Raw genomic sequence first — 15,411 nt, 5'->3', positions numbered from 1 at the left:
CATGCACATCGCTGTTTTTTTCTCATTGATGGTATTTGTAGTAAAACTGTTTTTTTGTTTTGTTTGTTTTTGTTTTTTTCTGATCAAGTCTTTAAAACTCTTCAAAGCATTTCATCAGCATTTCGAAGCATACTTTGCCTCACTTTTTTCCAATTTTACACGAGAAAACATTTTAGCTGAAGAGGGATATGAAATATCTGTGGGCTATTTTGGTTTCAGTCCAAGGTGGATGTCAGACTTTTCTTTTTAAAAACGGTTCTAACCCCTTTTATTGTATGCATAATTGCATACACTAATTAATGCATTAACTTTTTATTTTATTTTTTTATTATTATTATTTGCAAAAAAAAAGCAAACGTGTACTTCTAATTACCTGCTTTGACATCGTATGACGGGTTGTTTTGAAAACGAGTCCTGGTTTCTCTTATTGAAGGGGAAGTTCTTGTATTCAGTAGCCATCAGTCATGGGCATGTGAGGAGTGCTCTGAACTTTTAGCCTCATTTTAACATCCATTTCACATGTTTGTTTCGCCACTGGAACGGTAGATGGATTCGTCTTTAGAGAGCTCCACTTCATCGAACGGTAACCCGGTGCGCTGCCGTCGTACCTGTAAGATCATTGTGATTGGAGATGCAGGTGTCGGTAAGACCTGTCTGACTCACCGCTTCTGCACTGGACAGTTTCCCAGCAGAACGGAGGCTACAATCGGGGTGGATTTTCGTGAGAAACTTCTTGATTTAGAAGGCGAGAAAATCAAAGTAAGTCTACTTCAAGATATTCTGGTTTTTATTGAGAAAGATTATTATTTTGAGCATGTTAGAAAATGTTGCTTGGATGCATAAAGCTAACTTAGGCAGTGCAATAAAACCTTTGCAAAAACGCGATTGGTCATTTATCCTGATTCGCTTCTTTCGAGCAGCTCATTTAAAGGGAAAAAGACGATTCAGCGTTTTTGATACATCATGCAGTAATTGCGTAATCTCAACATCTCTAGGCTGGAAAGTTTTCTATGTTGATGCATGTTGATTCACTTTTCAAAACACAAAAAGAACCAGATCCAAAGAACACAAATTCTTTCACCATCGGTTTACTCATCGTTCAAATGAATTAATTTCTCTACATGAAATGTTTATTTATCCTTGAACTGATATATTGGATTTACGGATCTGTTGTTGTCAATATCCGATGTCATTTTTTTTTCTTTACTTCTGCTTTAATTTGTAAATTATAGGTAGATTTATTGCTTGTGCATTCCATTGAGGAACAAGAGCAAAACGTGGGATTTCACCGTGTTGAAAACACATTTTTTGAGCTTCAAAATGAGGAATTAGACTTTACTAGTCCTAACACAACAGCTGCTTAACCATACACATCCATGCTCATTTTAAGAATATGTCTAGACTTGACCAGTAATCGGACATTGTCATTTTCTGCTTCTGCAAAGTCAGTGCAGATCCGTGTTGTTGGTCTGTCTTGTGTGAAAATCTTACTCTCATGTCTGTATGCATATGTCCTCTTGTGATATGGATTAATCACATTTGTCCACAACTGAATTTGCCTTGCAGTATTTATGTGTGACTCTGGGCCACAAAACCAGTCATAAGGGTACATTTATGAAATTGAGATTTATACACCGTCTGCAAGCTGAATAAATAAGCTTTCCATTGATGTATGGTTTGTTAGGATAGGACAATATTTGGCTGAGATAACTGTTTGAAAATCTGAATAATCAAAATATTGAGAAAATCGCCTTAAAAGTTGTACAAATTAAGTTCTTAGCAGTGCATATTATTACTAATCAAAAATTAAGTTTATATATACACTGTTAGACATTTCAAAGGGTTTTTACAATAACTTACTGTAATTAAGATGTACAGTAGGAAACTGTATTTGATTTACAGTTGAAAACTGTATTGTTTCACAGTAAATTACTGTAAATAAAATCCAATTCATCAGTATACTACTGTAATTCATTCATTTTAATATAGATTTCATTAGATTTTATAATTTTTATATATAATTCATTTTATTTTTACTCTACATAGGTTAGTACCTAGTGTGGCATTCAATTAAAACAGACACAATAATTACAAATTATAAAATTCTTTATTTAAAACATTGCATGTATAACACTTAAAAATACAGACTTCCAATGCTTGAACAGTGCATCTTCACCATTTCTCCTGTCTTAGGACGTTTCGCAGTGCATTATGTTGTGTCCTCCTGGATTTATCCTCACAAAGAATCTTTAGGGAACAGAAACATAATGGAGGAAAAATACAAACAGCCAAAGAATACATAGCCATCTGCAAAACCCAGGTGCTGCTCCAAAACCTGGCCACCACCTTTGCTCACCATCCACTTTGTTAGTGACAGAAATGTCTTCTCTGAAAAACAAGTAGAAGAAATGACACACTTTTAAAAGGCAAACCTCATATAGAATACACAAATCTCTCAAAACCATAGTTGTTCTCTTACCATGAATGATCAGTCTCAGGGTGGCTGGCCTGCTCACGTCTTTCTTGATGCTTCATTGCAGTTGCCTTTAAAACACAAATACAAAAAATGCAGTAAATCTTAAATTCCATTAAAAACTATAACAAACTAATTCTAAAACTAGAAAGGCAGCTAGCCATAAAACTAGTTTAACTTAGCTAACATACATTTTATTTTCTCAGGCTACTGGCCAAAATTATTATTAACACCTGAACTAAAGTTCACATTAGTTAACCTAATGTTAATATAAGATAAGCGTTGCTTGTTAAAAATAATTTTAATTAGGTAACTTAATTCAACAAGATGACAAAAGTCGTTTGAAACAGCGCAGTTTACCATGGTAAAGTTCTGTAACCGCCATGTTGACCAGTAAATGTTACTATGGGTTAAACTGGTGTGCAAAAATATGACAAACACACAGACATACGTACATATATTTTTACCTTGCTTGCTGGGCTTATTCTCTCGTAAGGTGCATCGACACACAGCATAGATGTTCTCCGGAGCTCTTCCACTCTCACGGGTTCATCCCCGGGAAAAACCTGCGGCGCTGCCCCGCTGCTTCTGTGTCTCCCTCGGACGCGAGTGGCACAACAGACAACAATATAGAACCCATTATATATATATTATCTACAGTGGATGCGGACAGTAAAGTGATGCCCCGGTATATTTCTGACTGCAGATGTACTCCAAGCGCTCACACTGTTTCTGACACTATAAGTACAAATGGATTTTTCCAATCATTACAAGCGATGTAACGTCCAGTATTGTCAGTCCCAAGCTGTTGTGGCTTTGTAGACACGGTGTTGGGCAAATTGTGTCAATCCAAATGTAAGAAATGAGGAAAATAAAACCACCTCAACAGAATGGCGCCAAAGAGACCGTTACAGTAGTATACAGCAATTTAAAAAAATACAGTAAGTCTCTGTATGTGGGGTCTGACGTCACAGAAAATTCCCATGATGCAAAGGGTATTACAGTCATTTACTGTAAAGGGAATTTGCAGTATTATACTGGGTGATATACAGTAAATAACTGTGGAAATTACAGAAATGTCTAACAGTGTATTTAGGGTAAGAAATTTACAAAATATTTTCTTGGAACATGATATTTAGGCTACTTAATGTCCTAATGATTTTTGGCATAAAACAAAAATCGGATCATTTTGACCCATACAATCATGTATTGTTGGCTATTGCTACTAATATACCCGTGCTATTTATGACTGGTTTTGTGGTCCAGGGTCACATATATTAAAAAATGCCCTCAGGTAAGGCAGATATAACCCTATGGGGACTCTTTCAGGTTTCAGTGTTTTTGTAGCTCAAATGGTACAGCATGGCAAAGTCATGAGTTAAATTTTCAGTATATGTGTACAAAAAAAAAAAATATATATATATATATATATAATTTCTTCATTTTGTCACACCTCAGGTACAGCTGTGGGACACAGCAGGTCAGGAGCGTTTTCGTAAAAGCATGGTGCAGCACTACTATCGCAATGTGCACGGAATTGTCTTTGTCTTCGATGTTACTGACCCCACTAGTTTCTGCAATCTTCCCATATGGATGGACGAATGCCGTCAGCACTCTCTTGGTGTGGATATACCCCGTGCTCTCGTTTGCAACAAAGCCGATCTGGTCACTTCGACGACCGCTTCTGTGTTAATCGATCAGGCTCGACATTTAGCTGAAGTCCACGGAATGTCTTTTTATATTACTTCAGCCAAAGGTCGCAAAGGGGACCAGGTGGACAGCATCTTTGTGACATTGGCACAGAGGTTGAAGAGCCAGAGAAGGGAGAGTGTGAATGAATTAGTGTTACAGTGCAGATCTGAGAGCTTCAGTATCCCAGCAAAAGTCATAACACCACAGGAGACCAAGAAGAAATGGACCTGCATCTGCTGACAGATGAATGAACTTAAAGAGTTATGTGCTTATTTCAGTATGTCCACTTAAAGAGGCACAGTAAATAACAGTATGAACTTTGAGAATAACAGATCAATCGTCTTGTTTCAGTGTGTGATCGTATGAAGGCTGGTTTAAATGGCAATTGCTGTTTGGATTTTTATAGTGATCTGACTCTCTTGGTGTGGTAGACAATGTCAAGTTTACTTCAGACAACATATTTTGTATGAATGCCTTATAATGAAACACAGCAAGAAGGTGAGATTTGATTTAATTTCCAATTTCTTTGGGGGCTTTAAAAAAGTTGCTGTTGATTTTGATCCTTAAACATTTCTGCAGTCAACAGCCTTCTTGTCAATAATAATGTTGGCCATTAAATGAGGTTGATAGTTATCAGTTTGCTCCAACATAACTTGTGTAGATGTCCAATTGTCAACCACTTTCAACCCCTTTGCTTCATCCTGGAGTTATGAGACTAATGTGAACCTTTTTTCCTGACAGCTGAATCTTCACTTGTACTTGCTGCTCTTTGTGCTGGGTCAAAGCTATAGCGACTTACCACATCCTCATCCATGTAACACAATTTAAATATACTGTACATACAGGTAGCAAAGTGTCTGTATGATTCAATAAACAAAATAAAACGGTTTCTCTATTTTGGCTTTTTGTTCTTTTTCTGCTTTCAACTTTCTACTGAAATTATTGGATGGTTGGGAATCAGTGTTTTTATAATGCTTTCCTTGTGCTGTGTTGAAAATCCTTTACCTAATTTGGTTTTGCTGGTCAAAAAAAAAAAAAAAGGCTGGCCTTTTAAAAATTGCTTGTAAATCTCTCATTATGCTATATATTATCACCAAATCCTGGATTCAATCTAATAATATTGCAATAATATTATTACATTTAGCAATATAAAATAATACAGTAATAATATAGCACAACAGATAGTCACTTCTGATAACAAATTACTCTTAACTGTAATATATTAATACATTAGTCTAGTACAAGATGTAGGATTTCAAGGTGCTTAGAGTAAGATAGGTTGATAGGGATCCAGTAGATGTTTTACATTACCTTGTAGATTCCTAATCATGACTTGTTCAAATGAGTTAATCACTGTTGATGTTAATGCTTCTGGTCTAAAGTTCCTGCACCAAGAGTCCTTAAAAACACACATTTCCTGCTGAGTTATTGTTTCTGTCCATACAAACACGAACCTTGTACATGGGTCCGGGTAATCTCCTTGAAGCCAGCTCTCTGTGTAAATCATGAGACATAACATGATATTTGTTGAAAACCTTTGCACTCGGGAGCAACTTGTCCATCTTATTCCTCAGGGAGATGGGTGGATGGAGCAGACAAGGAGCTGGAGTGAAGACAAAGAAGCCATGAAGCCAAATGGGAACTTTGGAGGGGGTGGAGCTAAGAGGAAAAGCTAATTCTATCTGAGACTGGTGAGAGGAATGATTTCAGAGGTGGGAGAGTGAGAATTAAGTCCTGTTCTTTAAAAGCCATTAATTCCATCTCCTGGATGGACCTGGCGATTAGTTTGGGCTCTGGGATGAACATGGCATCAGGCTCTGGATCTGTGGTGTGCATAGGGTCTGGGACCATAAGGAAGTCTTCCACAAAATCTTCCAGTGGCTAAACCCCTGCAAAGGGACAAAAGTTGTCCTCTGGATGGAGGGATACTGCTGATAAATTATGCTTTATGAACAGATTTCAGGAGGACCACGTTCAGATAATCAACTTAATTAGCATGATAGTAAATATATATACAGTCAACTTACCTCTGTCCCATGACGGTTTTTCTGGCATCCTTCCTCCACCCCAACTCCTCACTGCTATCTATTCTTATCTAAGCTTGAGGATATGGAGAGTTCTCTGGGTTCGGGCTATATTCTGAGCTTGGAGCCCTCCCTTCGGACAGCATGCCAAATATGTTTTCTATCTGATTATATGTAAGTGCAAACTCGTGGAATCGGTTTCTGTCACAGAATAGAGTGGGTATTTAGGGTATTTAATTGAAGTCAGAGAGTCACAATAAATTAAAAATGTAGTTTTTGTAAAGTTGTTACATCAGAGTGCCTCAAGATGGTGTTCTCTCACCATACCTGTTTGTATCTTGTATGCCAACTCATAAAATGTTGATGGGTGCTGGATACAGATAAGGTTTTTGTTTGTTTGTATGTTTTTTTTTTACAGTTTTTTTTCTGAGAGTGCACATACAAAGAAGATATCTGGTCTACTTAGCTCTATTGCCATAAATGACTTCCCAGATTTTCTGTTTGTGTCTCTATAATTTAATACTGCTATCTCACACCTTTTGGACAGTGCTGATCCAGATTCACCAGCCATGCAGGAAATATGTACTTTTTTGTCTTTCACTTTCTGGAACAAATTCTAATCAGTTGTTCCAAGAACAAATGTAAATGACTTTCAGGCAGCATGTTCATGTATTGATAATATATATTTTGCTTGTTAATGTTTAATTTAGTTTTTCTGCATGCATAAAATGTTGATACAGATTATGCTAGCGCTGAGATATGTTACGCCTTTGAGATGAAAGACATCAGAAATTCTAACAAAATGGGAATTTAGGCACAAGCTTTGGAAACTCAAAAAAATAAATAAAAAAATACAAAATCTGTTGAATAAAGAAAAACATCCACAGTCATCACACATTATCGGTGGTGTGGAGATAAGCTACTTGTGCTATTATACTCATGATGGGGTATCACTTTGTCAAACAGTTAACTACAGATAGCCATGGCTAATTATGGCAAATTATGGCTAATGTTGAGTTTTGTTATATTTATTAAAAGGGATTGCCAAAATCAGAGTGTCTATTTACACTAAGCGCAAAACTGCAAATAGCCCGCCTTGTTGATAAAGGCTATTTACACTAACTCTACCCACCAACGTGTGATTGGGATAGTCAACATTGCAAAAATACGCTTGTTTAATATCAGTTTCAGTGGTGTTGATGGTAAGGCAAATGCTGATGCGATCGACTCAAGTTCGAATCCGCCTTTTGCCAAACTTTTTTTCTCCCTTTTCAAATCTCATATCGCATCGGAAAGGCATTCATTTTCAATAATAATAATAATAATAATAATAATCATCAAAAAGTTGAAAATAGAGTATCGGGTAGGGTTAGGGTATGTGTAGGGAGGGCTTTATTGTCCCAATAAGGTGGCATCCATTTAATAGCCTAATTTGAATTAAACGTTTACACTCAATACGTTATTGCGTACTGTTTAATAATGTACTACAATACTGAGGTGCGGATAATTGCCACTATTTGCAATAAATAAATAGCAGAAAATCATGCTATTTTAACATAGTGTAAATAGCATCCATCGCTATTAGCACTTAGTCAGTATCTATCGACAAGAAAATACGCTATTTGCACTTAGTATAAATAGCGTCTATTGCTGTTTACACTTAGTGTAATTAGCATCTATTGCTATTTGCACTTAGTTTAAATAGCATCTATCGCCGCAAATAGCCGCTGCCTTAAAATTTTTAAAAATATAAGTGGATTTAGAGGAATAAAAAATAAGAAAAATTGTAGGCCACAAAGAACTAGAATTTATTGTGTAGTAAGTCATTTAATCTATTTGCATATAGGCTAATACATTATTTACAGGCTTAAAGGAAACCACATTCATTAACTTAATTCACAAAATGAACACATTTAGTCTTAGTCTTATGCCTATATACTGAATATGGCTCTGTTAACAAGTTCCGTCAATACCAATAGAGTGCAATGGACCTAACAACCATGCTTTTTGGAAACACACCTCAGATTAGGAACAACTTGAGGGTAAATAAATGATGACATAATTTTCATTTGTGGGTGAACTGTCCCTTTAACATGCCTGGAATATTGCTGTGGAAAGACTCGTTTGAGCTTTTGGGGTTATTCATAGTCTGCTGAAAGTAATTTGTTAATTGCTGCAAAGTGTGACTTATATTTTGTAGAATTACAAACAGGACTGGGCCAGTGATAAGCTAAATTAACTTAATAACTAGAACCAAGGATGTGTAGTGAATGTGAAGTATGTAAAATGTAAATGATTTCCAGTAAGTAATGATATGTTTGGTATCATATCTTGATAACACAGATGTTTATTGGTTAATGGTTTAATTAGTTTATATTGGATGATATGAGTTGATGTCTATCATGCTCCATATCTTATATGACCCTTCACATTTAGTGCATTTAGAGTCATGTAATGGCGAGAAACATAGATAGGTTATAATGCAAAACAAGAACACTCTCAGAAAAAAGGTACAACAGCTGCCAATGGGGCAGTAGTAATATTTACACTCTGGGCACTAATATGTACCTTTAAGTATTAAGTACTAATATGCATCCTTTCAGGGTAAATAAGGTATAAAAGTGTATCTTTTGAAAAAGTACCATCCCAGTGACAGCTTTTTTCTGAGAGTACACATATGAAGACGATACCCCATTTGTCAAGTAAATACCCAGACTTTCTGTGTCGGTGTCTCTACAACTTAAAGCTGAAATCTCACATCTTTTGGACAGTGCTAATCCAGATTCACCAGCCATGCAGGAAATGTATAGGCATACTTTTTTGTCTTTCACTTTCAAATTCTAATCAGTTCTAATCAGCACAAATGTAAATCACTTCCAGTCAGCATGTTTGGTATCATATATACATTTATTGGTTGTTAATCTTTAATTTAGTTTTTATTGCATGCATATACCATGGTCCATGTATAGCCCTTTAAATTTGGTAGAGCCACGCAAACTGAACAAAAGGTCAGACAGGTTCTATCAATGAAGGCAACAGACAAACTGTCAGTAGAAAAATATGTTTATATTTTTTATTATAAATGCAAAACAAATGACATGTTCAAAACAACTTGCAATGTGAATATTGTTGCATATAAGTTTTATTCTGCTTCAGTTGGTAAAATCTGAAGGCTTTCATGACTTACTAAAATATTGCAGATAAATTCTGTAGCAGTTCTGGATTACTTAATGTCCTAAGTGACATTATCAATCAATCAATAAACAAACAAAAAAGCAAATAACTGTAGTTTTTGGCTTAGACTTTAGACTTTCTTTTTGTTATGCATTTTATTATGAGGATTCTGTCCATTCAGATAACATTACAAACATGCTACTATTATAATATAGTTCTTGAAGAGAACATCTTAAGCTATTTAGTGTTAAAGTGTTTGTACACCACCTATGCTTATTCTTGCATAAATGTTCTGTTCAAAGTTGTTCACTTTTTTTTTTTTTTCAAAGGTTCATCAAAGGTAGGCAGGCATCCAACAACACACGCAGATTATACGATTTAATCCATTATTCATCACTACAGCAGGAAAACACCATCATGGTCACTTTAGATGCAGAAAAAGCTTTCGACAGAGTCAACTGGAACTTTTTATACACCACATTACAAAAATTTGGCTTTGGGAAGTCGTTTATTAATTGTATCAAGATTCTGTACACAGCACCTTCTGCCACAGTCATCACCAATGAACTAACATCACAAAGCTTCACACTGCACAGAGGGACTAGGCAAGGATGCCCACTCTCTCCTTCTTTATTCACCATCTTCATTGAACCCTTAGCAGCAGATATCCACCAGAACCCACTCATCAGAGGAATCCACACACCCCAAATACAACATAAGATTAGTTTATATGCTGATGACATTTTACTCTTTTTGCAAAATCCTCAATCATCTCTGCAAGAAATAACTAAAACCACTCTACAATCTCAGATTATGCAATAAATTGGAATAAATCTTCAATTCTTCCACTACATCAAACCAAATGGGATGTGGCAGCCCAGATATCACCCATTCCTCTATGCACAGGCCACATCACTTATTTAGGCGTTAAGGTTTCCTCCAGGCTGTCAGAGCTGACTGGACTCAACTTCACTCCCTTACTGAAAACATAAGAAGACAACCTTCACCGCTGGCACAATTTCCATCCAAGGCAGAATAGCTATAATCAAAATGACAGTACTCCCTAAAATAAACTACTTATTCTCAATGATCCCATCCTAGACTCCATCATCACCCGATTCTAGTGGAAAAATAAATTGAGAGTTGATTGAGACTTAATTGTACCACGGATACAATTAAGCACTTTACAAAAACCCAAATCTTTAGGAGGCTTAGTAGCCCCACATTTTCACCATTACTCACTAGCAAACCAACTTCAATACAAATATAAATGGATTCACCCCACTCAATCAGACATCATATGGCTAGACATAGAACAATCACTCAGCGAAAAATTGCACATCTCAGACCTTGACAATAGCTTCGACTCTGACAGCCTGGTGGAAATATCACCAAATCACAAACTCCAATCAGGCTCCATCTAACCTCACCCCGCTCTGGAACAACCCTGACTTCACAAGCAACAACAACAAACAAAAAAAAAAAAACACTCAATTTCCATAAATGGGCAGAAAAGGGCATATCAAGCACATTTTTCAGTCTAACAACTTGGTTTCATTTTCCTACTTAGTCCAGGAGTACGGTATCGGGAGCAATCAATTCTTGAACTATTTGCAACTCAAATCAGCTGTTTCATCTAAAATCAACACCAGAACCATCAATGCTCACCTTCCTTCCGCAGTAGCAGATTTAGTTAATATATCTTCTCCGAAAAAATTACTTTCCAAAACACACAAAATTATAACCAATTCGAATAAAACCATAACTTTACCAACAATGAAATGGGAAGACGACCTTTCTATTGCTCCTGATACCGACTTCTGGACTCAAATTTGTAAAAATATTTATTCCGTGACTAAAAACGCCAACCTTCAGCTCATACAGTATAAGACTCTTCATAGAACACACTACACTAAAGGCTGTCTAAAATGGGATTCACATCAGAAACTTGCTCGCATTGCTCACAAAATTGTCCGGACACATATATCCACGCCACATGGCACTGCCCACCCATTAATTACTTTTGGAAAGACGTCACTGAATCCCTATCCCGCCTCCTGGGCTGCCGCAATCCATTATCCCCCTTACTCTGTCTACTGGGTGATCTATCAACTCTCAATCAGGAAATCACAAACAAAAGGACACTCCTCGTAGCTTTAGCCATCACCAAGAAAACTATCTTCTTGAACTGGAAATCCCAAAATAATATTCACATAACGCATTGGAAAAATGTGCTCACAGACTACATCTCCCTTGAATATTTTACACCTCCTTACAACTATACTTCAGAACCACAACACTCCAGATCAGACCTCATTCAACTCTTACGAATCTGACACACTCATCCTAATTACTTATTTATTCTCATATTATTATATATATTTATACAAGGTTTTGTAATATTATGAGTCTTTTCATTATTACGATTAATATTATTATTATTATCATTATTAATATCACAGAAACATTGATATTATGTTTATAAGTATATATGTTTTAGTTTATATGTATATATTAATAAGATGATGTTGATGAGATTATGTTTTGTATAAGGACAGTAATGGTTAAATGAAGATCATAACACTAAATATATATACATAAAATATATAAATATAACTAAATCAAATCTGCACCCAATACATACCGTAATTTTTTAATGCACCGCATGCTGATTTTAATGCACCACACCCTTCTTTTTAATGCACCACCTCAGCTTAGGCATACATACATACATAATCTTACCGTAAATGGGAAGAAGGAAAAAAGAAAAGAAAAAGAAAAAAAAACATGAACACTGACTTATATTATTGTTATCATCACCATCTTTAGTATTATTATTATTATGCATGCTAGTACTACTTACATACTACTACTATTATTCAGATTGTCATAGCTGTTTATTTTCATTGCTGTTCTATTGCTGTTTTTGTGTTTTGTGTTCGTATGTTGTATGTTTTGCACTTTGAAAAAGAAAAAGATTTTCACTTTTAATGGAAAATATTGTATATATTATTTATTTCATTTCTATTTATGCAAAACCAAAACGCCCTTCGACTTATCAGTGACTTGTGTAAAGATTATCATCACTGACACCATAGATGGTGTCTCCGTGTCCTTCCACTGAAGAAAAGTGAAGTTGATCTTGAGCTTTTATTATGTTTTATTATATTGCAGTTGAAAGCAGTTAAAGCATTAAGACACACAGACTGTGAATTATATTCACAAAATCATTTAGCTTTATTTTACAGTACTTGGTTTTACTTGGTTACACTGAAAAAATGAGTGTAATTTTAACTTTTAACTGTAAAATCTTTTAAAAAATGCTTTAGGAAAAAAGTTAAATAGGTTATCAGTAAGTTCCCATACTATATACAAAGAAAAACTGTAAAAGATCTAACCAGACATTTAATGTAATTTTACAGTAAAATGCTGTTAATCGTACAGTTTTTAGAAGTAAGAAAGCACAAATCAACGTCAAAAATGTAAACCGATATTCCCAGAATTTCCCATGTGACACTTCACATTTGACTCTGTGCACCTTCTGTATATTAGTATAGTTTCACTTGTGGAAAAGCTACTTGTGATGAGCTTTTAATTTTAATGTGGCTTTATCTTTTACCTGCATTATATGGTGGTCGTTATTACAAAACAGATTATTAGTAGCAGTGAGCGTTGTTTGAATTTATTGGTTTACATATTTTTTTTGTATTACAGCTTTTCTGTACAGCTGGCAATATTTTGTAAAAAATGTGGATTTTTGTGCCATACACTGTGGATTTTTTTTTCTCAACAGTGTATGGCTTCTGTACATTTAAAATAGACTATTTAAATTTTTTCCACTTAATTTTGTTTACTCTCAGGAAATATTGGACAATAAATGTGTTGTTTCATACACATATTTACTGCATACAGTAAACTGTTGATTGCAGCATATTATGTCCCAAGGATCAAAATATTCACTGATGTCTCTAAAGAGCCTGATTAATTGCAGCAAGAGTTAATGATTGTACTGTTTCAAATAATTATCATAGAGTACAATGGCATCACACCCATGAACTGTTTTTGTTGTGTTTTCATCCCTCATGTGTTCAGTGTGACCTAGTTTCTGTCTCCCGTTGATTGTGTCATTTGGTTCAGGTGTGTCTTGTTTATCATTCTCATTTGCTTTAGTATTTAAGCTGTTGTCAGTTCTCTGTTCTCGGTCCAGTCAACTAAGTCCCTATAAAAACTATTATATTTTTAAAAAATGTATAAGTACAGTTAAAGGAAAAACTGTAAGAGTGGAGTGCAATGTAAAAAGAGTCAAGTATAAAACATTGACATTATTATTTTTATTTTTAGCCACACTAATAAAACACATGAATGTGGTGGTGGTGGTGGTAGTAGACTAAGAATAATAATAATAATAATAATAATAATAATGATGATGATGATGACAACAACAACAATAAACAGAAATCTAAAATAAAAAGCTAAAAAAATAATTGGAGATAACAAAATAAAAATGGCAAAACAAACATACATAAAAGGACAGTTGTTGCGGTGTTAAAACTAACAAACAATACAGGAATAATACAGTCAAACTTCTAACCCCAATCAAATTCCTAGTGAATTAAAGTGAATTAGGATTGTCTGTACATCTTTAATCAGATAATTAAATGAACAAATAAAGTGTACATATGTTTAAAAAAAAATCAAAAAGAAAAGCAAAACGATTCATAAAAACATGAACTGTTAGAATATAACATTGATTTCATGTTCCTCTTCTGACTTGTGCATTTTGTAGTGCCCCATTTGTACATTTTGTAAGATGCTGACATCACATACTCAAGTATACTATAGTATACTGCAAGATGACTTATTCATTCCTTCACGAAATGCTATTAGTTTATTTCTTTTTGTCCGTTTCTTCTGCACTAAAGCTCTTTCTGACCTCGGACTTCTGACTTCTGTATTTAGGTCAGCATCTTTTTTCTTCATGGTTCTCTGAGCACTGTTGAGTTTATTTGCCATTGTAAACATGTGAGGGCTGTAGTAGCTGTTATGATTCTGCTTTATTATGGCTTCAATCTTCCTCATGAACTCATCAACTTGTGTACGGTCTGACTTCTCTCTATTGTTGAATATATGGTATTTCCCTTCGCATGTATTTATCACTTGTTTTAGCGCTGGTGCCTCCGCAATGTAATCTTCAATTGTCCTTTCTTCAAGATCATCTGCCCTGGTGAACAAGACCATCATGTGTCTGAGCACTTCTTGACCAAAGGTTGTTTGAATCAATTCAACAATGTTTCTCTCTTCTTTAGTGAAGCGCCCAATGGCAATTACAAGAAGAAAGACATGAGGACCTGGAGCTGCAAGTTTGATGCAATTCACAGTATCATTTAAGACTTCTTCATTGGACAGATGTGTGTTATATAGACCAGGAGTGTCCACGATACAAATCTGCCTACTGTTTATCATCCGAGATGCAAATGAACTCTGTTTAGTGATTGATGTAGCTCTTGCTTCTGACACAAATATCCTTTCACCAAGAATGGTATTTCCTGTAGCACTCTTGCCAACTCCTGTTTTACCAACCAAAACTATGCATATGTCCTGACCTGTTGACATTTTAAGAAGAATTTGTCAACAAATATTTGAACTAATATGAACTAGAATTAAATACAGTTGTTAGTAGTCATAAGACAGTGGATTGATAAAGAACTTACTCATTGTAGTTCTGTTAATGATTTTCTGCTGGTTGTGTTGCTCCTTCAAGGATTTCTGAAGATCAGGTGGCACTGGGTTTGTTCAAGCAATGAACACGTCTTCTGTTTTAAATAATTACCTAAGCCCAACCTCTTTTGCACACGTGTTTTATGATTGGATAGACTTTTACTTGAACTATTCAGGAAGGGAATGATTCAAAAGGAGATCTGTTTTCTGAAAGCAAGTGTTTATGCCAATCACTTACAAAAAGAAATCAGCTAGTTGACTATTATGTATTTTAGTAGTTATTGCAATACACGCAATAAATATAAGATATTAGACATTATACAAAATATT

At 35.2% G+C, this 15,411-nt stretch overlaps 2 protein-coding genes and 1 long non-coding RNA gene across 3 annotated transcripts; 1 reads left to right on the top strand and 2 right to left on the bottom strand.

The window, feature by feature from the left end:
• Positions 1-137: 137 nt before the first annotated feature.
• LOC131538998 (ras-related protein Rab-33B) lies at positions 138-5,060 on the top strand. The gene is made up of 2 exons (XM_058773241.1): positions 138-759; positions 3,932-5,060. Exons 1-2 carry the CDS (start codon positions 547-549, stop codon positions 4,403-4,405), a joined length of 687 nt encoding a protein of 228 aa, XP_058629224.1. The 5' UTR covers positions 138-546; the 3' UTR covers positions 4,406-5,060.
• On the bottom strand, positions 2,067-3,916 carry LOC131539003 (uncharacterized). The gene is made up of 3 exons (XR_009270762.1): positions 2,941-3,916; positions 2,480-2,544; positions 2,067-2,388 (listed from the first exon to the last, which is right to left on the bottom strand). It is a non-coding gene; the product is annotated as an uncharacterized LOC131539003 (long non-coding RNA).
• A 5,219-nt stretch (positions 5,061-10,279) lies between the features above and the next one.
• On the bottom strand, positions 10,280-15,136 carry LOC131543776 (GTPase IMAP family member 7-like). The gene is made up of 3 exons (XM_058781544.1): positions 15,075-15,136; positions 14,297-14,966; positions 10,280-10,343 (listed from the first exon to the last, which is right to left on the bottom strand). Exons 1-3 carry the CDS (start codon positions 15,076-15,078, stop codon positions 10,280-10,282), a joined length of 738 nt encoding a protein of 245 aa, XP_058637527.1. The 5' UTR covers positions 15,079-15,136.
• Positions 15,137-15,411: the final 275 nt, after the last annotated feature.

The sequence above is a fragment of the Onychostoma macrolepis genome, chromosome 01 (assembly GCF_012432095.1).
Source record: "Onychostoma macrolepis isolate SWU-2019 chromosome 01, ASM1243209v1, whole genome shotgun sequence".
In the NCBI taxonomy this organism is placed as follows: Eukaryota; Metazoa; Chordata; class Actinopteri; order Cypriniformes; family Cyprinidae; genus Onychostoma; species Onychostoma macrolepis.
Note: the sequence above shows the minus strand (reverse complement) of the source record. Positions and strands in the feature narration are given on the sequence as shown.